At 43.5% G+C, this 20,702-nt stretch overlaps 2 protein-coding genes and 1 long non-coding RNA gene across 5 annotated transcripts in view; 2 read left to right on the top strand and 1 right to left on the bottom strand.

Moving 5' to 3' along the window:
- RRAS2 (RAS related 2) overlaps nucleotides 1–4,554 on the top strand; it is a 76,455-nt gene extending 71,901 nt beyond the window's left edge. For all 3 annotated transcript variants that reach the window (XM_047070589.1, XM_047070590.1, XM_047070591.1), the window contains exons 5-6: nucleotides 758–876; nucleotides 3,030–4,554. In XM_047070589.1, the coding sequence (XP_046926545.1) occupies nucleotides 758–876; nucleotides 3,030–3,117 (207 nt within the window). In that variant the 3' untranslated portion in view covers nucleotides 3,118–4,554. The remainder of the gene's footprint in view (nucleotides 1–757; nucleotides 877–3,029) is intronic.
- A 3,047-nt stretch (nucleotides 4,555–7,601) lies between these two features.
- Nucleotides 7,602–19,058, top strand: LOC124504916 (uncharacterized). The gene is made up of 5 exons (XR_006960545.1): nucleotides 7,602–8,845; nucleotides 10,495–10,645; nucleotides 16,967–17,153; nucleotides 17,553–17,758; nucleotides 18,260–19,058. It is a non-coding gene; the product is annotated as an uncharacterized LOC124504916 (long non-coding RNA).
- SPON1 (spondin 1) overlaps nucleotides 13,770–20,702 on the bottom strand; it is a 258,114-nt gene continuing 251,181 nt past the window's right edge. The window contains exons 12-16 of the mRNA XM_047070588.1: nucleotides 18,758–18,928; nucleotides 18,498–18,665; nucleotides 17,578–17,742; nucleotides 15,577–15,840; nucleotides 13,770–13,978 (exon numbers count right to left, since the gene is read on the bottom strand). Coding sequence (XP_046926544.1) covers nucleotides 13,815–13,978; nucleotides 15,577–15,840; nucleotides 17,578–17,742; nucleotides 18,498–18,665; nucleotides 18,758–18,928 — 932 coding nt within the window. The 3' untranslated portion in view covers nucleotides 13,770–13,814. The remainder of the gene's footprint in view (nucleotides 13,979–15,576; nucleotides 15,841–17,577; nucleotides 17,743–18,497; nucleotides 18,666–18,757; nucleotides 18,929–20,702) is intronic.

The following is a 20,702-nucleotide window of genomic DNA, read 5'->3' as shown; positions in this document are numbered from 1 at the left end:
TTACACTGAAAATGTGTAGGATAATATATATTCATTTTATGTTTCTGATGGGCCTACCATTTTAGGTCATCAGCTCTGCCACACTTCTTGTCTCAATATAACAAAGGCATTGTGATCATAATCCTTATTCATTTTTTCTCACATTTATTGAGTGTCTCCTATATACCAGGTATTAGGGAGTTTTGAGATGAGGAAGACCCACAGTCTCTTGAGGCTTCCGTCCTCTTCATCCTCAGCTCTTCGTGATAGTTTTCTCTCTTGTGTTTAAGCTTTTCTAGACTTCTTGTAGTTCTTGGAACTTGGGACACCGCCCGTCCATGGCCCTCACACAGGCCCTTTCTTTTGTCAGGGATACTCTCTTACCCCACCCTTAACCAACTCCTTGCTCTTTATTTGGTTCTTAGTTTAAATGTCATTCCTCGGGGAAGCTTTCCCTGATCTGCCCAGCAGGGTTATAGACTCTACTAGCACCTTGTACTTTTTCTTACCAGAATTATCACCATTGTATTTAATACTTTGAGTAATCACCAGACTGGAATCTTGTTGCATGGTAATATTTCGTCACAGGTATGTTCTTCTGGGTTGTTCTTCAGAGCTGGGCTTCAATATGTGTTGAGCTTTTAAGTCTGTTGGTTTATCTTAAGACAAATCAGCTTGGCCTCTGGCTAGATTAGGAGAGCAGTCTGTGGCCATAGGGTTAGATGGAGCAGATCTGATTTTTAATTCTGTACCTCAGATACAACTCTTGGAATTTCAGGTAACACAGGAAGAAGGACAACAGTTAGCACGACAGCTTAAGGTAACATACATGGAGGCGTCAGCAAAGATTAGGATGAATGTAGATCAAGCTTTCCATGAACTTGTCCGGGTTATAAGGTAAGTGAAACACATCTACGATGTGTTTGTTTGTTTTAACTTATAGAATTTTACAGGTAACCACACTGCTTTTTAAAACCACCAAGTAAGAAAGAAATTACCATTAAATGTTTTTAGCAAGAAACAGGAAATTATATGTATAAATGCTTCTGTGCACATGACAGGTTAAAAATTTTAATTAAGTACATATTGTATACTAGGAACTTGCTACATATAAAGCCAGATTTAATTATATTGAAGTAGAGAGTACACATAGGGATTTAAAAAAAATTGCACATACAACCTACACCACTTCCAGTGGTATCAGTGGTACGAAGGTAGGGATGACAACAGCTAACATTTGAGTGGAGATCTCTGCCAGATACTGTGTCTGATGCTTTACATGTGTTACCACATTTAAATTTCACCACGACCCAGTAAGCGAAATACTTTTATTTATCCCCACTTTTGGATGGGAGAGCAGGTATAGAGAGGTTAGCTAACTTGTTCAGAGTTTCAGCTTTAAATGGCAGGGCTGGGACTTGAATCTGTGTCTCTGATTCCAGAGCCTGTGTTCTTAGGCTTTGCTTTTGCCCCACCTCCTCCCAGGCTGCGGGAGCCAGGTAGTAGAGATGCGGTGCTCCAGGTGCTCCCATTCGTGGTGTGAAGTATGATATCCCTCATAACAAAGGGTTTTTCTGTTCTGCTGGCCTAGAAGGCCCCTGCGCTTCAGAAAGTGTTAATGGTTCCAGGAAGCTTGAGGTGAAGGGCAGGTGGCCTGGAGTTAGTTTCTGTGTGAGAAAGATGGAGTTTCCGTATAGTGGGAGGGGTTTGATTTGATTATTTTTAATCTTGGTGGCTTGGCGCCTCCTTCCCCGTGGGCTCTCTCTAGATCTGCAGGTCTCTCTGCTTGACAGAAACGTGGAGCTATGGGCTTCCTGTACTTTTTTTAACCCCTTGCCTGGGCATTCTCTTTGTGGGGAAAGGAAAGTAAAGATTATAGTTTTTAATTTTTTTAGTGGTTTGTTAAAAGTGCAAGTTCCATTGTTTTTGAATGAAAACAGAGTTTCAGTTTTGCAAGATGTAAACAGTTATGGAGGTGGATAGTGGTAGTAGTAACACTGTGAATATATTTAACACCACTGGACTGTATGCTTAAGAATGGTTAAGATGTCAAGTTCTTTTATGTATTTTAACACATGTGCATGCGCACACAAACCGTTACCTTCTTAAAATAACGTTTACTGCCTTTTGAATGCTTTGTCCTTGGTTTTGATCCTCAGAATCTATATCCAAATCCATTTAATCTGGAGAAGTGGGTAGAGTCGGCAATTAACAAAATTACTTTAATTTTACTTTTATTTTTACGTAGGCTTCACAGCCAACAGGGGCTTGAACTCATGATCCTGAGATCAAGAGTTACATGCTTTCCTCACTGAGCTAGCCAGTGCCCCTAGGGAAGGCTTTTTTATGCCAGCCACTGATAGGCCTTTAAACGTAACAAGATCACGTTTAAACCTCTAGCAACTGTGAAAGGTAGAGTTTTATTATTCTCTTCGAAAAAACCGAGGTTCACAGAGGTCAGCTAACTTGTCCAATGCTGACTTGTAGCTAGTAAGTGGCAAAACAGGAATAGAAACTGTGTACCTTGTATGGGTATGTACTTTATATTTTACTCTAGCAATGGTTGCTTTTTTTTTTTTAATGTTTATTTTGGGAGAGAGAGCGCTAGCAGGGGAGAGGGGCAGGACGAGGCAGAATGAATCCTAAGCAGACTTGATGTAGGGCTCCATCTCAGACTGGGAGATCATGATCTGAGGCTAAACCAAGAGTAAGATGCTTGACTCACTGAACCACCCAAGCGCCCCTGGATGTCTGTTCTTAAGTATACCTTACTGTTAATGGAGTTACAAAGTGGGAAGGGAACTTAGAGGTCATTGAGTTCAGTATCTCATCTGATTCCAGACTTACCTATGAGTGGAGCTCAGATAGCTCTGCTTTATGCTGGTGTTGAAACACTTGTGCCTCTCCCCCTGAGATTTGCTTCGATTCCCTAGGTGAAATTCAACATTGAGAAGCATATGCACATAAACTAGACTTGTCCAAAAAGAATATATTTGTAATAATATGTTACCAGCAGGGTAGATTTTTATATAGATTTTTCTGTCTTACAGGAAATTTCAAGAGCAGGAATGTCCTCCTTCACCAGAACCAACACGGAAAGAAAAAGACAAGAAAGGCTGCCATTGTGTCATTTTCTAAGAATCCCTTGAATTTTAGCTACCAACTGCCAGGAAAAGCCCTCATCGTCTCCTCCTCTCCTTATGGTTTACATCACATCGTGTTGGTACCTTTCTAGCCTTAGACACAAATGATCACCGTGGTAGCCTTAGACCAAGAAGCTGGCTAATCCTTTCCGTGAAGCTAATCCTATGGTCATTTCAAGACACATTTAAAGGAAACACTAAGGCTGCTTCAAAGATTATCTGATTTCTTAAAAATAATGATCTATATACATGGACATATTCTTTTTTAAGGGCTTACATTTTAATAGGGATGAATCAGTTTTGGAACCTAAGCTGTTTGCCAAGCTGAAGTCATAGGTTGTGAAATTAACTTTTAACTTCTGGAATCATATTGCCTATTGTTACTCTAAATAGAAACATGAGTTGTTTTTAAATGTGAATTTTTGCCTATCTCTAAAAATTTTGATGTCAACTTTAGTTAACCTTAAGTACACTGAATTGAATCCACAGAAGTGAGACATCTCAGACCTTTGCTGATGCTACAGCCTTTGTTTTCCAGTGGCCAAAATACCAAAATGCCTGTTATGTTTATAGATTAAAAACAGCGTATAAAGCATTTATTACAGCTCCACTCCTAAAGATGATAATAATGTTCTTTGTGGCCAAATATTTGGACTTATTCTGCATTTAGGCATTTCAATGTCCTTGGCTTTTTAAGTTAACTCTTTTCACAGCCATGTTGAGAGTAAAAATAAATAATTTCTGTCTGTCTTCCTTTTCAAGTATTTCTGGATAAGGGATTCAAAAAAAACTAAAACTGTTTTTGTTTGTAATATAAAATATGGAATTGATCTTTCCGGGGTCAGAGATGATTAATGTTTTTGCTATATACTTTTATACATTATTTTCTTATCAAACTAGTTAACAAGTATTTTTATATGTTTGTAAGCAAATATGCTTTCACAGCATACCTTGTGTATATGTAAAGATAAGTATTTAATTCTCACTGTTCACTTTTAACTGACAAAGAAAAAAAACAGTGAAAACTACAGAAACTGTGGTAGAGCTGTCCTTGCCATCCCGGTCCTGGTCCTGGTGGCTCCCGCCTTTGGCCAGTCACACACCTGCTTGAGAAACCTCCTCCGTAGACGACAACAGGGTGAGAATCTGAAGTCACTTGTGATGTCCCGTACTAGGTATTGACTGTTCTATCAAGTAGTAAGTGTAAAACTTCTCTTTGACGATTAGTATAACTGTGGATGGCTTCTGATTTTTGTTTTTAATTTTGTGGATTGTGTTTCAACAATTCAGAAGTATGTTCCTGATGGTGAGATACTAAGTGGTATTGCACGGTTGTCACTTTATTGAATGTGTACAACAGCCCCGTGAAGTTGATAAAGCGTACCCTTGTATAGCTTCAGGTGCTAGAATTAAAACTGATCTGTTATCACAAGAGAAGGTTTGATGACTTGTTATTTGGGTGGTTTTTCAAAGGAATGAGTGTTGGAAGAAACTTATTTTAGTAGCTAGCCCTGTGCCTTTTCCCAACAGTGCCCTAGGGTTTGAATCTAAAAATCATATTGGTTATCTGGCAGGTGAACTTGAAGTGAAATGGCTTGGTGTTCTTAGGGGTTTCCTGACTATTAAGTCAGCATTTCTTAAACTTTTTCTATGAAGTGCTCCTGACAGAAACCCCTATATCTAAAGGAGATACCACTGAAGACAAAGCCTAAAGCAGCTGAGGCAAAGCGCATACATTTATTTGAATACTAATTAAAATTACTGCCCAGGAAGGTACCATATGTATCCTGTGGGTTTTGGTATTATAGCACCATCGCATGTCTTTGTTAGGACTTTCAGTTGGGATTTTTTACAATGTTTATTTCTTTTTATTTTGAGAGAGAGAGAGAGAGAGAGAGAGAGAGAGAGAGAATGAATATGAATGAATGTGTGTGCACGTGTGTATGAGCTGGGGGAGGGGCAGAGAGAATCCCTAGCAGGCTCCATGATGTCGGCACAGAGCCCCATGAGGGGCTCAGTCTCACAACTGTGAGATCATGATCTGAGCTGAAATCAAGAGTTGGACACTTAACTGACTGAACCACCCAGGCACCTTGGGAAAAATGTAAAGTTATCATAGGTAACCTCAGATAACAAGAGATTATCTACATAATAGGCAGATTTAATGGAGAACATTTTATTCTGAATAGATGATTTGTAGCAACACAGTTTGAAGGTTAAATTTATATCAGTTGACTTTTTTTCCCCTCTCTGTGCTTCACTTTGAATACTTTTTATTGCTACACCTTCAGGTTCCCTAATGTTTTCTTCCCCAGTTATTTAATCTGCTATTAATCACATTGAATGAATTTTTTTATTTTAGACCTTGTGTTTTCTCTTTCCTGTAGAGGTTCTATTTGGTTCTTTTTTACATCATCCATTTCTCCCATTATGCTCATGTATTTCTCTTATCCAGCCCCTCTCAACTGAGTTTCCAGAGAATTGAGCCTAATGCCTGTCTGTGGTGTGCAATGAATTAATTTCTCTTCAGTGCATCTAGAGTGGTTCTAGCTGTGTACCATCCTTGGGAGAATTGAGAAAGGCTGCTTTGAATATTTGAACATGGTTTTTATGGCTCTTTTAAAGTCCTTGTCTGTGGAACTCATTTATCTGTATAATTTTTGGATCTGTTTCTATTGACTGACAAAATTTTCTCTAGTTATGGGTCACATTCTTCTGCCTTTTTATTTATTTATTTATTTTTTTGCACATCTAGTAAGTTTTGATTGGATGCTAGACATTGTGTATTTTATGTTGTTGGGTGTCTAGATCTTGTCTTCATTTAAAGATTTTTTTTCCCCTGGTAATTAATTTACTTGTAGTTCAGTTTAATCCTTTCAGGTCTTTTACATTTTATATAGTCTCAAGTATCTTTTTTTTTCCCCCAGGATGGTTTAGCTCTACTACTAAGGTGTGGCCCTTTTGGTGTCTCTACTGAATGCCCTGCGTAATCAGTGATGACTCTCTGATTCGGCTAATGGAAACTGAAAAGTTCCCAGCCTTTGTGAGCTCTAGGGAACCATACTGTCTATAGCTCCTGGGTCATTCTTTGCCCAGCTCCTGGAGTTTCATCCTGTACATGCATATCTTAGTATCAAGCAGAGACTTGGTGACCCTGGGCATATTTTTGGAGTTCTTTTTTCTGTGTAGCTGCCTCCCCTCCAGAACTTTGTCCTGCAACTTTCACCTGCCTCAAGCTCCTGGTGTCTGGGACAGATCGATCTCCAGTGTCTTTTCAGCTTAGGAAAACAATTATGTCCTGCTTAGAATCCCCCATCCCCTCTAGAATCTGGAATGTGCCTCTAGGCAGAAAGTCAGGGCAATCTTAAGGCTTACCTTTTTGATTCTCCACCATCAGAGATGGTAGTCCTGTGCTGCCTGGTGTAGAATGGCTGAAAACAGGTGTTTTACATATTAACTCCAGTTTTTTGATTGTCTACGGTAGGAGGGTAAATCTGGCTACTGCTACTTCTCTATCAGAAGCCAGAGTCTCTCCCATTTAATATCCATCATACAGTCAGAGGTGCCTTGTAGGTCTTGAAATCTAATTTCAAATCTTTTTTCACAAAGAATGGCCAGTCTCATGGCATGAAGAAGTCTTTGCCTGTGGGACCATTTTTTTATTCTATAGCTGGAGGATTGGCAGACTTGTTTTGTAACAGGCCATACAGTTAATATAAATATCATCTTAGGTTTTGTGGGCCATATGGTCTCTGTCCCAGCTACTCATGTCTGCCATTGTAGCACCAAGGCAGCCATAAACAATCTATGAACAAATGAATGTGGCTGTGTTCCAATAAAACTTTATGTGGGGACACTGAAATTTATATTTCATATCATTTTCATGTCATGAAATATTAATCATCTTTTGAATTAAAAAAATTCATTTAAAATTGTAAAAACCATTCTGTACAAAAACAGATGGCAGATTGGATTTGATCTGTGGGCCACGTTTTGCCAATCTTGCTCTATAGCACATTTGTCATTTGAGGTTACATTCCCAACTTTAGAACCTCTTCTCTCTATATATGTGAAAATTTTTTTCAAACAGGATTTCCTGAATTGATAATCATGAATTTAATTTTGTCTTTACATTTGTTTAGGGATTTACAGTATTTCAGGATTGGACATTATGCCCTGTTGGCATACATCTTACATTGATGATTCCTCTAAATTTGGGGCCTCAAAGTTTTGTAATATAAATTGGTTCCTTTAGCATTTGACTTAAAAAAAAAAAATGTTTATTTTCAGAGAGACAGTGAGAGGGAGGGAGGAGAGAGAAGGAGAGAAAGAATCCCAAGCAGGTTCCACGCTTTGTGCAGAGCCTGACAGTGGTGCTCGATCTTAGGACTGTGAGATCATGACCTGAACTGAGATTAAGAGTTGGATGCTCAACCGACTGAGGTGCCCTGGGGCCCCTATCATTTGACTTAAAAAATTTGCTATAATGAGGTTGTATATACTTCAAGTCTAGCTTGTTCCTCTTCTGACTTTTCATCACCACTAATCTTAATTTTATTTCTTTTCCCATTCCCGTACATAAGGATCCCATTAAACAGATAACTGGAAGATAATAGGAGATGATAAAGTGGTTACTTTCTATACCGCTTGACCACTTAAGAGTATTTAACCAGTAACTGCATGGAAAGCTTCAAGGAGCTTTTTAGAAACAAGGTATTTTAATTTGAACAAATGTCTTTGTGCAAGGCTCATTAGCTGTTCTGGGGGAAATAGATACATGTGGAGCTTTTTCTTCCTACAAACTATTTGGTATCTAGTGGAGAAGGATTATGAGTGAGAAAACAAATGCCAGGGCTGTAGTGTAGGCAGAGTAAGTGTGCACAAAGCTGTCCGGTCCAGCAGATGGTATATGTTCTTTCTGGAAAATCTGAGGGAGCCTCTTAGAAGTGGTGCTTTAGCCAGAGCTTGATGGATTGGTGGGATTTGAGATGGGGAGGAGAGGAGAGGAGTGAGGTGGTGGAAAGGCTGGGGAAAAGCCTAGGCAAAGACACATTTTGGCAGAATGCAGGGAGTATTCTGGGATTGGAACCTTAATCTAAAAGGATTTGAAGTGCAGTGGGGAAAAATAATGATAAAGTAGACTGGGCTCGGGTTGTGGAGAGCTTTAAATAGGATGGCCCTTCTGTAGGTAATGGGGAACTGCCAAGGATTCTGAACAGGGAGTGGCTGGATCGGGTGGGAATATGAATGATGGAGAAGTGCAGGTTTAGGGAAGAGTGGTCAGGTAAGAGGTAATTGGAGTCATGAAATCTGTCTCTTTCCAATTTGTTCTGCCATCCATGTTATTGCAATGGCCTTTGAAGTAGTCTTTTTATTTGCATTTTGCCCCCACAAAGCTGTTCTGTAAATACAGGCCATAAATTAAATGTTCCACTGCTGCTTAAAATCTGTCATCACCTCAATGCACTTGGACCAGTATCCAAATTCCTTACCATAGTGCACAGAGACAGCCCCTTGCAGGATCTGTCATCTCCTTGCTTCTCACATTCAGGCTGATTTGCTTTTTTACACTCTATAGGATGCTAGTATTTCCCAGACCGTTGATTCACTTGACTGTTCCAATTAGCTGTTTCATTCTTTTGCTTTTAATTTAGATGCCACCTGCTCAGAGAGCTCTCTTTGACCACATTGCCCTGTATTTACTTAGTGACACGGAGACATCTGTGAGTATTTTGTCTGTCTTGTCTCATCTGCACTTGGGTGTCACAGGCTCCGAGAGGGCAGAACCATGTGTGCCACGTACACAGCTTTACCCCCCTTGCCTGGCATTTGCAGAAAAACCATTTGATCAATGAAGAGGACACACGGGCAACCCTCTGGTGATAGAAATGTATGGTGATTGTGGCGGTTATGTACAGGGGTTAGTCCCGGAGGCATTTGGGAATGGGGATTGGAGCTGCAGAAAGAGGCTAGGACTGCAAGTGCAGATTTGGAATTTATCTGTTTTGAGCTGATGTTTGAACAGGCGGGAGTGGATGGAAGTAGAGTTTGAGAGAAGATCCAAGGGTAAAACTTCCAGGGGGAAAACGAACACTTGGGGATAAAAGCTTAAAAGGCAGCAAAAACCCAAGAGAAGCAGTCAGAAACTGGAGAGAACCAGGAGATTATTGTCAAAGAAGCCAAAGGGGTGGCCAGAGCGGAGGGCTGTAAAAGACTGGGGTGGTGGCGGAGAGGGGGAGGTGCAGAAGGGTAAGAGGCAGTGTGGTTGCGTAGATGCTTGCTGGTAACTTGGAAGGTTTTGTGTCCGTCATCTGGCGGGAACCAGATTATAGTGGTCGTGGTGTGATTGGAGTGCAAGGAAGTGGAAGACGTGTGGGCTACCATTCTGGGAAGTTCTGTGGCAAAATCAGAGGGTGATGGGGCTGTTCTCTTCCTTGATAGGATGTTAGAGGAGCAGGAAGAGCCAGGGCCTGGTACCTAATCATAGGTAGGTAGGTGTACAAGTCTGTAAGTACGTATTGCCATGTGGACACTTAGGCTCTGGAGAGATCTAGAGGCTGACACTTTGCGGGCCAGTATCCCTTTCTGATGGGGCAGCGAGCATGGCGTGGTTCTGTGCTTGCTTCTCCGACCGGCTGAGGTGAATGGCCAGTTTGAAGAATTAACTCCTCTCCGCTGCTGTGGAATGATAGCCTTGCTAAATGTAACTTAAAGAAATCAGCTACTTAGGAAAGTAATCATCCTCTTGGCTATACTGGCAATCACTGGAAACGTTTCTGAACATCTGCTTTCAATTTTTGTATCATCGTAGGACGGTAACAGGTGGTGGAAGCTCTCAGGCTGTGCTAGCACAGTGCGTAAGGGAGCGGATCCAGGTGTTTTCCACCAGTGCTCCTTCAGCCTTCCCAGATGGGCCAGGGTTTCCAGGGAAAGATCACGCAGTAGGGTTGCTTGCCTCTAAAATACAGACTCTCCTTTTTTTACAGAAGAAAATACAGACTCTACTTTGATAAAACCCCAAGTGTTGTCAAGGAGTCAGTAGTCTTGAATAAGCTGTTTGTCCTTTTCCCTTCTGCTAATACTTCAAATTATTTGGAGTAAAGGAAAACCGTTCAAACACGTAAGCTAAAATACGAGAACGGTTAACTTAAATATGAGAACTGCTAAAATACGAGAACTTTACCAGTTCTAAAGCCAGGAAGTGGTTAAGAACACATTCTGAATTTCATGAAGCACTTAGAGCAATATGAGAAAATGTTAATGAATGCTATCTTATGTTCAACATTGTAAATGTTAAGAGAAAAATCTGAAATTGCATTTTGGTCTGAGGAGAGCTGGGTTAAAAGTATTGCGTGTGTATTTTATTTGTCAGGACATTTTCAGTTATAAATGACAGAAACGCAGCTCAGGCCAGCTTCTGCACAACGTGGGCCTTTGCTGGTTTACGAAGATATGAGGGACTGGTGGGGCAAGGCTGGCATCCAGCGACTCCTCCGTTGGATGCCATCAGACTCGCTCCCAAGGTGAGAATTGGCTGAACTGGGGAGGTGGGGCAGAGGAGTCCTTTCACAGAAGCCTGCTGCTGTCAAAGCCTGAGCCAGAAAAGGTGACATTCCTGGCCCCAGCTCTCTCAGCAACTCAGGACCACACCAGTGTTTTAAACACAGCTTCCCAGTGCTGGCCCACAGAGTGCCTAAAACCTCTTGAACCAAAGGGGTCTACAGCAGGGACGCCATTATTTAAATTTGACATTTTAGTACAGATCTTTTACTCACAGATTTCAAAGGATTCAAATGGAAGAATTATCTTCATGCTCATTAGCATCCAGCCGCTATTTATAGTTTGTCACAGCATTTCACTCATTTTCGAAAGGGACTAATTTATTTCACTCATCCTCCCTACTTTTGGGCAACATGAAGAACAAAACGAATCATTCCATGTGGTAATTAGGGATTGAACATTTATGTTTACTCTTATTTGGACAATAGTGTCCTTTGGGGAAGAAGGGACTAAGCATACAGTCCTGGGACACTGTAATATTTAGCCCCTTGAAACTGTTGCCTGAAATATGTGGGCTGTTAGGTCACAGCATTAGATATTTGTTGTGTATGGACCTTTTAGTCATGGACTTGACCTGGACTCAGTTTCTGGAGAATTGTCGTTCTGTGAGAATGTGTCATGTACTCTCACTTCCCAGAAGAAGTATACAGACTGGAGTGAGCCTAAAACATGTTTAATACACAAAGTTTAAATTACACACATAGTACAAAATCTTTAATTTTTTTCAGTTCTGGGTCTGAAAAAGTGCAGGCTTTTTCTCTTTAGCTACAACAGACTTCCTTCAATTAATGCATCAGCAAGGAAGGTTTCAGGTGAGTGACCCATGGTCTGGTTGGGGAATAGATCTCTGAATTTATTGTCATCTTAAAATGTGGATGTAAATATATACAACAATTATAGCTCCTCTTTATATGGCGGTTTTTACTGGGTGTCTCATCTGTTTATTATCTCAAGTGGAAGTTGAAACAATTTCATTTTTATAGTAAAGTCTTTCCAAAATGACTGCCTAGCCAGAAAAACTATAAACTACCTAACCCAAGACTTTGGTAAGAAAGAGATTTGATGCTTCTTATAAATTCCTTGCAACCAAAAGAAATAACACATAACAAGACGCATGTTACCCATTCTTAGCCCTTATTCAGTTACTTGGTTTTAAGTCTCCAAAATTAATATTAAAAATGTATCCAATAGAGACCTGATAAGAACATGGGACACTAGGGTGGCTTGTCCTTACTTACTTAGGAATCACTGACTTGACCTTTGATTTTCATGGGGTGGATATCTGCCTCCAGGTGGCTGAGAGGAATGCACAAGCAGGCGGGTTCTGTATCAAGACTTTTTGTCCAAATGAAACCTCTTATTTCCTTATGTTACACTCCTTCGTGAGGTGAGAAAGCAGTCCATTTAAGGATCACAAAAATAATATTGGAAACTGAAAGTTCCAGAAGACTCAGGGCTGTGTTGGTTGGTAATAATGGCCCCTCTTGAATGAGGGACCAGAAACCCTGTCTTTTTGCTGCATATGATTCAGGCAGATAACTGCAAGAAGTCCCAACCTCCTGAACACTTAGTTTAAAAACACAGCAGACAGACCCAAATGAGTTTTTTTTATTGAACGGTCTTTGATGTTAAAGAAAATACAGATTCAGGGCTATATCATATGTATGTTGTGTTTGGAGACATCCTGATGGGTTTAATGCAAATTCTTAAAGTAGTGTATTCAAAACCACGTATGCATCTCATCCGGGATACATATTTGGATTAAGCATAATGAAAACCTGCAACAGAAATGAAACAGTTTTAACAATAAATGAATAAGTAAAAACTGCTGCTAGACTCAGCTCAGTAAAATGTCCTTTTACACGAATTCCTGGTAGTCAGAATCCCTGAATTTGGTGCGTATGAGTGCTTGGAAGGGGATGGAAAACCGTGGCCTTTCCTATGCAGGTGATGGAGGGCCCAGAGCCCCACTGTGGAAAGCTGAGGTGAATTTGGCTTCCCACCAGATATTCTTACCCAGCCTGATTCTGTAATAATACCTTTCTCCCTAGCTTTCTTTCTTGGTCTCTGAAACACTTTTTCTTTCTACATATAAAACTTTAGGACTAAAAAAGAAAAAAAACACCTTTTAACGTACAAAGATAGTATTTTTTGTTGAAGCAATGGCTTGGTGGGATGCAGGCAGCTGATGTATAACTAAAAGATATTTTGGTAGAACTGGTTTGAAAACTTAAAATCTAGATGCGTGTCAGAAGATTTTAAAAGTGTAGGTTTGGGACTCCTCTAGAGAGGCCAGTTTTGCTGCCTGGGTCCTAGTAAGGATGTAATGTCAGAAGGTTTATAAGTTTATAAGGCTGGCGTCCTTAGGAGAATTGTGCCCCCCCCCCCCCAAAAAAAAAAGAAGCTAGGGAAAGGTACTTTCTAGACTTAGTACCTTTTACCTCAGGTGTAAAAAGTGGCAACCTTAAATTCCAATAAAGCAGCCAAAGTTTCTTTTCTCTGGGGTATCAGGAACCAATATCAGGAGGGGAGATACATTTCTGAAAGAAAAGCCACTCTACATCAATGCACTTCACATCTACCAGCTCTTTGTTCCCCAATAACTGTTGATGACGGAGGAGACTCAACAAGGGACCCTAAATTCCACTAAATGAAAAGAGATGGGCAAACAAGGTTCCTACAAGAGCAAGCAGGCCAAAGACAAGAGTGAGGGGAATCTGCGCTCTCCGTGTGAGCAGGACTGTTTCCTCCCCACTGCACCCTGGGACCGAGGCACGGAAATCCCTTCCACACCTGGCTGCCACTCCCTGTGGAGGGGGCCAGGCTTGTATCGGCTGCCCAGGTGGGTGCTCCAGAGGGACACATGTCCATCCAGTACAGGTAGCTGACACTACTCACTTCTGTGCTGGAGGAGGGCCATCTGGGGATGAGGGAGCCCCACGCAGCCTCTGCATACCAAGAAGCAGACAGAAAGGAAGTCCCTGGCATCAATAAGACTGGTGGGCGAACCACACTGCAGAAATGAAAACTAATGTATACAATTTAAATTGCCTTAAACAACAAGCAAACACACACTCCAGCCATCGATGACTGTGCAAGCCAGGGTGCAGCCCCGGAAAACTTACACCCTTGTTAACAAGGGTGAACATTGCACGCTCTGATCTCCTTCTTGTCCTTGCAGCTGGTAAACTGGGAGCTTTTGAACCTCTTCTTGACGGTCATGTAGCGTTCCTGGATCCCACCACCGCACAGTTTGGTGCATTCCGACCAGGCTGTCCACGGGCGCATCCTGCAGCCTGGAAGCAGGAGGTCAGGTTAGGCCAGCAGAAATGGCGGGACCAAACTGAATGCTGAACTCCAGGCCACAGCTATGAAACAGAGTTGTCTGGGCTTCCCTGCTCTTGTATGGAATGATGGGTTGAGTTTAATAATGGTTAGGGCCCTCATTAGAGACTGTCAACCCCTATGTGTCCATAATGCTGTTGCAGCATTTCCCATCAAGGGGCAGAGTCCACATTGCCACCTCTGGAATCTGGGCTTGGCTGTTTGACTTGCTTTGGCCAATGGGACATGAGCAAGCAGGCTGGAAAAGGCTGGTAGGAAACCCCCCGCCCCCACCATGTCAGCAAGCCTGGCTAGACTGCTGGAGAGAACGTGTGGCGAGAGAGTCCAGCCAGTCTTTCTGGGGCCCCAGAAGTGCAGGTGAGGCCGGTCTAGACCTTCTAGCCCCAGCCGAGCCTCCAGTTGTCAGGAGCTACAGGAGTCTCAGCAAGACCTCAGAAGACCCACCTAGCTGAGCCAGCTCCTGCCACGGACCTGCAGAATCCTAGTAGTTTCGGGGTGGCTTGGTGATGGCAGTTAGCACTCGAGCAATTAAACCACTTTATCCTAATGCTTTGCTCCCCAGGTACGTGGTCTCCTAAATACATTCAAGTGTGATTAATTTCCCTACACAGATAAACATGCTTGCCTTAAAACTTAACCTGACTCAGAGGTTAGAGGAGATCTTTTCAAAAAATGTTTTCAAGATCCTCCACATTACTCTTGTACAACCAGGCACGTTTACTATGCTAAGTTTTATGGAGGAGAAGGCCATGGCACAGTGTCTGCCTGGCACATAGTTGGGCTTAATCACCATTTCTTGAATGGCTGACTACCCTGTCCCAACAGATAGCACTTTGATATGCACACCTCTCCTTAACGGACAGTGAACGATCAGGTGGCTCTTCAGATCTATATTTCTCTGTCCTGTCAGGGTGAAAGGCCTTAGGGAAGAGAATGTGGGGTAAATTGAGCTGTGCCTTTTAAAATAGCAAGCAACACAGTGTACCTATTAACCTTCAAACATGACACCTTCCTCACCCACTCCAGAGAATCCAAACACCATCAATCAGTCTGTACCAAAGGCTGAACCATGAATCTGTCACTGGCAAAAGTATGAAATAATGACATTGTAGTCTTTGCTTGTGGACCAGCTTATTCAACAGTGAAGCTCCAGGTTTTTGTTGTTTTTTTAGTGCCAGAGTTGGGGACACACTCTTTTTCCTGGGCTACAAACAGAAGTGGCCTCTGTTTTTGCCACCTCAACACAGGTGTGTTAAGTCACTCCTGCTTAGAACTTCTCACAGGATCAAGTCTCAAAACCTCAGCAGGCTTATGGTCTGGTCCTCACGTCTCCAGGTTTCCTGCCTCTCCCCTTGTACTCTACTCCATCTGCCCCCTATTTATTGACCATCTCATGCTCTGTGGCATTTCTGTGCCGTGGCGAGCCCTGTCCCTGCTGCTGGGGATGCCTTCAACTCGCAAACCCCTATCAATTTTCAAGACCCACTTCCCCTGTTTTGACACCCCCCCCCCCCCCCCCGAACTCCAGCTTCAGGCTTGGGAGCAGTACCTGGGAACTGCTCGCCTCCAGACTCTTCCCTCAGCTGCTCATTCCGCCGGCTCTCTCGGGCCTCTCTCCAGCGCAGCTTCTGGATGGATGGATTTCTCAGGCATTTCCGGATACGGCATTTTTTTCGTTGCACGGTCTCTGGGCAGGGTGCACCTCCAAACTGTGGCTCCATTTGGATCATCCGGGTTCGAATCATGTGGCCTTTCCCACAGGACTTGTTACATTCCGACCACTGAGACCACTCGGTGAGCTCACAGTCAATGGCTGGCAAGACACAGATGGGCAGGAGTGGATCTCATGTCTGAAACAGCATATGGCCACTTGCGTTTTCCTCTGAACACCTCCACACAAGTCTGAGAGATGCAGAGAAGGTGCTGTTTTCCCATTTTACAGAAGAAACTGGGAGGTTCCTACACGCAGATTGACTTCAGCCCACAGGGTTGGTGCCCAGGTCATAACCCACCTTCTGTGCCCAAATGACTCGAGGAATTTGGAAGATATGTTCAGAGTCTCTCACCCTTCCCTGTGAGCAGCTAGAGTATTGTCAAATCAGCCCTAAGTGGCATAGAGCCATCTTCCACAGTCCCAAGGACTGGGTATTTTTCAGAGCTGACCCCTGTGGACCAATACCCAAGGCCACTGTGACTTTTGCAGTAAGACTCTGGTAGCTTCTCGTTCAACATCTCCCCGGGTCCTATAGATGGCAGTTTGTGCAAAAATCGCAGGAGCCAGAAACAGAAAATTCATTAGAGAAGAGGGGTGGGGACAAGTGGGGGTCTTAATGGTCTATCAGGATATAGGATCCAGCAAATTCTTATTAAGCCAACACCTCACAAAGTAGAGGGAAAATAACGCAACGGTCTGATTCTGAGAATGTGACCTAAGGAGGGAAAGGATTCTGTCCTCCTCACTGGGTCTGCAGAATGTAGATCTAGGAAGAACTCATTTGGGTCAGTAATTTTGGGCCTTTCTCCCTGTGAGCTCAGGCAGCTTGTGTATAAAATCAGTATAATGGTATTTTTCTCATTAGTTGTGAAGACTAAATGAAATCTTCCCAGCTCAGTTCCTGGCGCACAGGAAGCGTTGTTCTCCATTCAGTGAATCCTGTGAATATATGTTTCAGTGGGTGTCTCAGTCAGAGGTTCTGGAGCCCCCACTCTTGGTGAGATGGGTTGAACACAGGGTCAACCTTAGTTATTTAAAGCCTCAGCCTCAGTTTGATGGTCTGGGTCATCTCCACACATGACCACATGTAGCTAAAACAGCTCGGGAACTGTAATATGTAACACTGAGTGTAACACACCTGCCAGGTCTAGTGTTTGGCACTTTGTACCAGTTATGTGGTTTAATCCTCAGAGGAACCTAGGAAATGTTTCTTGCTATTTTACAGTTGAGCAGGGGTGTGGTCATCTGCGTAAGGGACAAAGCTGGGACCTTCCTCTCAGAGGAAGCCAAAAAAACCCATCCTAGCAAGCCTGTCTGACTTTCTACTTCCTAAAAGAGAAGCTCTCTTCGAAGATTAGCCAGAAAAATGGGCTCCCTCCCTCTCCTTGGAGATCAGCACCCGAGAAATGCAGGTGATCAAAGAGGTTTTGGAAGAGGTGGGGGTGGGCATTGAGCTTTTGGTTGCTGGTCTTAGCAAGGCTGCAAAAGTACAGAAGTTACTGACTTCACGTCCACGCTCTAGTCGTGGGCAAATGGTCACTGGGAAAAGGAATAGAAATAAAAAGGTTGGAAAGCCCATGGATCAGAGTTGTGGAGGTGGGGAGGGCAAGAGCCACATAATGAGGCTCCTTGACAAGGAGCCTGTGCTATGTGTTTCCCATCTCCGTCTCCTCTTTAGACTTCATAGCAACGTGCAGTTTGGGTGTCGTGTAGCTGGTAGCAGGACCCCCTCTTGCTAGTGAGGAGACTGAAGTTTAAGTTAAAGATCTGTGCTAACATGGAGACCCAAAGCCTGTGTTCTTTGTCCCCAGCAGGTGGCTGGGCTGCAGGACTTACGGCATTCGGGCAGCATGCACTTCTCCACCTGCTCCAGCTCCTCGTTACAGTCCCCGAGTTCCGCCAGAGACTTGAGCATCCGCTGGCGGGTCCGCATGCCCTTCCCGCAGGTCACGCTGCAGTCACTCCACTCGGACCACGGGGATAGCAAGCAGGGGATGGTGTCTAGGCCAAGAGCCAGGTTTGCCACTGAGAACAGGCTCCCTTTACTTTCTTTGATTTCCCTGTGTCCCCTACTCTCTGTTCCCCACTCTGACCCCTGGAGTTGAGTGCCATGGACCGACGGCCTTCAGGTGACCCAAGTGACCCTGTGGAGCAAGAAGTGGCTCAGCAGACTACTGCCCTTCCTGCCCTTCTGTCACTCTCCTGCATCTCCCCCCCGCTGATGATGTAGCTCAGCAATAGGAATACACAAGTCCCTGCCTGCAACACCCCACACTCCCCCAAGACCATGCAGTACATTTTTGGACACTTTGTTGCTAAAATCCCTAGGGTGACCTCTACTCGTGTGCATGTGTGCGCATGTGTACTAATGTGTGGGTCTGTGTGCATTTGTGGGTAGAGCTGGGGTTGTAATGCTTTATGGGGCCAGGCATGTCCAGAGCAGAACAAGAGTGGGGGCCTATGACCTGGGGTGGATGTCCTGCCTGAATGTATTACAATATCACCTGCCTCCCACCAGGATACTCTGGGGTCCTATAAAACACAGCTGCTGACGAGTGCTTTCCAGAGGTCGCCAGTTTGCCATCCCAGCCTCGCTCAGAATGTCCCTCAAGGGAAGCCCCGCTTGATGGCTCTTGCAAGGACAGTGGGCCGTATGTTCTCCCAGCACGCGCCCAGCCTCCGGCCTTGCTGGTGGTAGCGGCAGGGGTTCTGTGTTCCGGCACACCGCCCCCATCCCCTGCCCCACGGCCACTCACGACACTCGGGCATCATGCACTTCTCCGCCTGGGAGGTCTCGGCTTTGCACGCGGAACCGTCCGCCGGGCTCATCTTGACCATGCGATGCCGCTTCTTCATGCCCATCCCACAGGTGGCGCTGCAGTCATCCCACTCGCCCCACTCGGTCATCAGGCAGCTGCTGGGAGCTGGGAGGCCAGCCCTGTTGGGGTCACGGCTGCCGCCTTGGGAGCACCCCCTCTCCTCCCCTAGCCCCTGCTGGCTGGGCACCCCTACTCACAGCACTCTTCATTGACCGTGCACTTCTCCGTCTCCTCAGTGGGCAGCGTGCACACAGAGCCGTCCTCAGGGAACTGCTTCACATACCTCTCCCGGGACCGCATGCCCATGCCACAGGAGATGCTGCAGGGCGACCAGGTGATCCACTCGGACATGGTGCAGGTGGAGCCGTCTGCAACACACGAGCAGGCGCCGCTGCAGCCCGCGTGCCCAGCTCTCCAGGGCAGGAATCAAGAAGGAACTGGCTGTCTTTTCCCCATTGTGTATTCTTGCCTCTTTTGTCAAAGATTAACTGACCATATAATCACGAGTTTGTTTCTGGGCTTTCTGTCCTATTCCGCTGATCTACAAGGTCTGTTTTTGTGCCAGTGCACGGTTTTGAATGGGGAAAAAGATGGTCTCTTCAACAAATGGTGATGGGAACGCTGGAGAGCTACATGCAAAAGAATGAAACTGGACCACTTTCTTGCACCGTACATAAAAATAAAATGGCTTAAGACCTAAATGTGAGACCTGAAACCATAAAAATCCTGGAAGAGAGCACAGGCAGTAATTCCTCTGACATGGGCCGTAGCAACATTTTTCTAGTTAAGTCCCGCGAGGCAAGAGAAATGAGAGCAAAAATAAACTATTAGGACTACATCAAAGTAAAAGCTTCTGCACAGCAAAGGAAACAAAACTAAAAGGCAACCTACAGAATGGGAGAGGATATTTGCAAATGACCTCTCTGATAAAGGGCTGGTATCTAAAATAAAGAACTTATAAAAACTCAATACCCAAAAACCAAATAATCCAATTTAAAAATGGGCAGGAGACAAACATTTCCCCAAAGATGACACACAGAGGGACAACAGACATATGAAAAGATGCCCAACATCACTCATCAGGGAAATGTAAATGAAAACTACAATGAGCTATTACCTCACACCCTTCAGAATGGCTAAAATAAAAGCAACAATAAGTGTTGGGGAGGATGTGGAAAAAAAAGGAACCCTCATGCACTGTTGGTGGGAATGCAAACTAGAGTAGCCACTGTGGAAAGAGACTGGAAGTTCCTCAAAAAGTTAAAAATTGAATTGTCCTATGATCCAATGCTACACTATTGGGTATTTATCCCCAAATACAAAAATACTAACTTGAAAGGATATATGCACTCCTGTGTTTATTGCAACATTGTTTACAATAGTCAAATTACGCAAGTAACGCAAGTGTCCATCGCTTGTTGATAAAGGAAATGGTATATGTATACAATGGAATATTATTCAGCCGTAACACAGAATGAAATCTTGCCATTTGCAACATGGATGGAGCTAGAGAGCATAATGCTAAGCAAAATAAGTCAGAGAAAGACAAATCCTGTAGGATTTTACTTGTGGAATTTCAGAAATAAAGCAAGGGGCATTAAAAGTCTTTTTTGGTTTGTCTCAACTATACAGAAACTGTTCCGGGCGTGGGGGATGGGTGAACTAGGTAACAGGGATTAAGAGTACACTTCAGATGAGTTCGGAGTAATGTATGGAATTGTACACCTGATACTAACATAACACTGTATGTTAAATATCCTGGAATTAAAACAGAACTGGGTGGCATTCAAGGGGAGTCAGGCAGTTGGGGATGGAGGGGAACTTAAAAGGTATAAATCTTGAAACCAGGAATTATTCTCTAAAAGGACATGCCCGTTTTCCAGGTGCATGGATTACTCCTTATTTAAGGACAATCCAGTTGAAAGCTGCTTGGATGGGTACAAGAATGTTTTATTTTATATAATAATTTATCTTAGATTTTATATCTGCATGGTCTAGGGTGTATCCTATATCTAAGACCATTAAATAAAATTAAAAATTCACTTCCCTCTGTCACTTAACTACATTTGAAGTAACCAGTAGCCACGTATGATTAGTGGCTGCCATTTTGGATAATACAGATACAGAACTTTCCCATCACAA

Source organism: Lynx rufus, unplaced genomic scaffold (assembly GCF_022079265.1).
Source record: "Lynx rufus isolate CCGP_SWC_20201006 ecotype Redwood Valley unplaced genomic scaffold, mLynRuf1.p SCAF_9, whole genome shotgun sequence".
Lineage (NCBI taxonomy): Eukaryota > Metazoa > Chordata > Mammalia > Carnivora > Felidae > Lynx > Lynx rufus.
The sequence above is the reverse complement of the archived record's forward strand: the minus strand, read 5'-3'. Positions and strand labels throughout refer to the sequence as shown.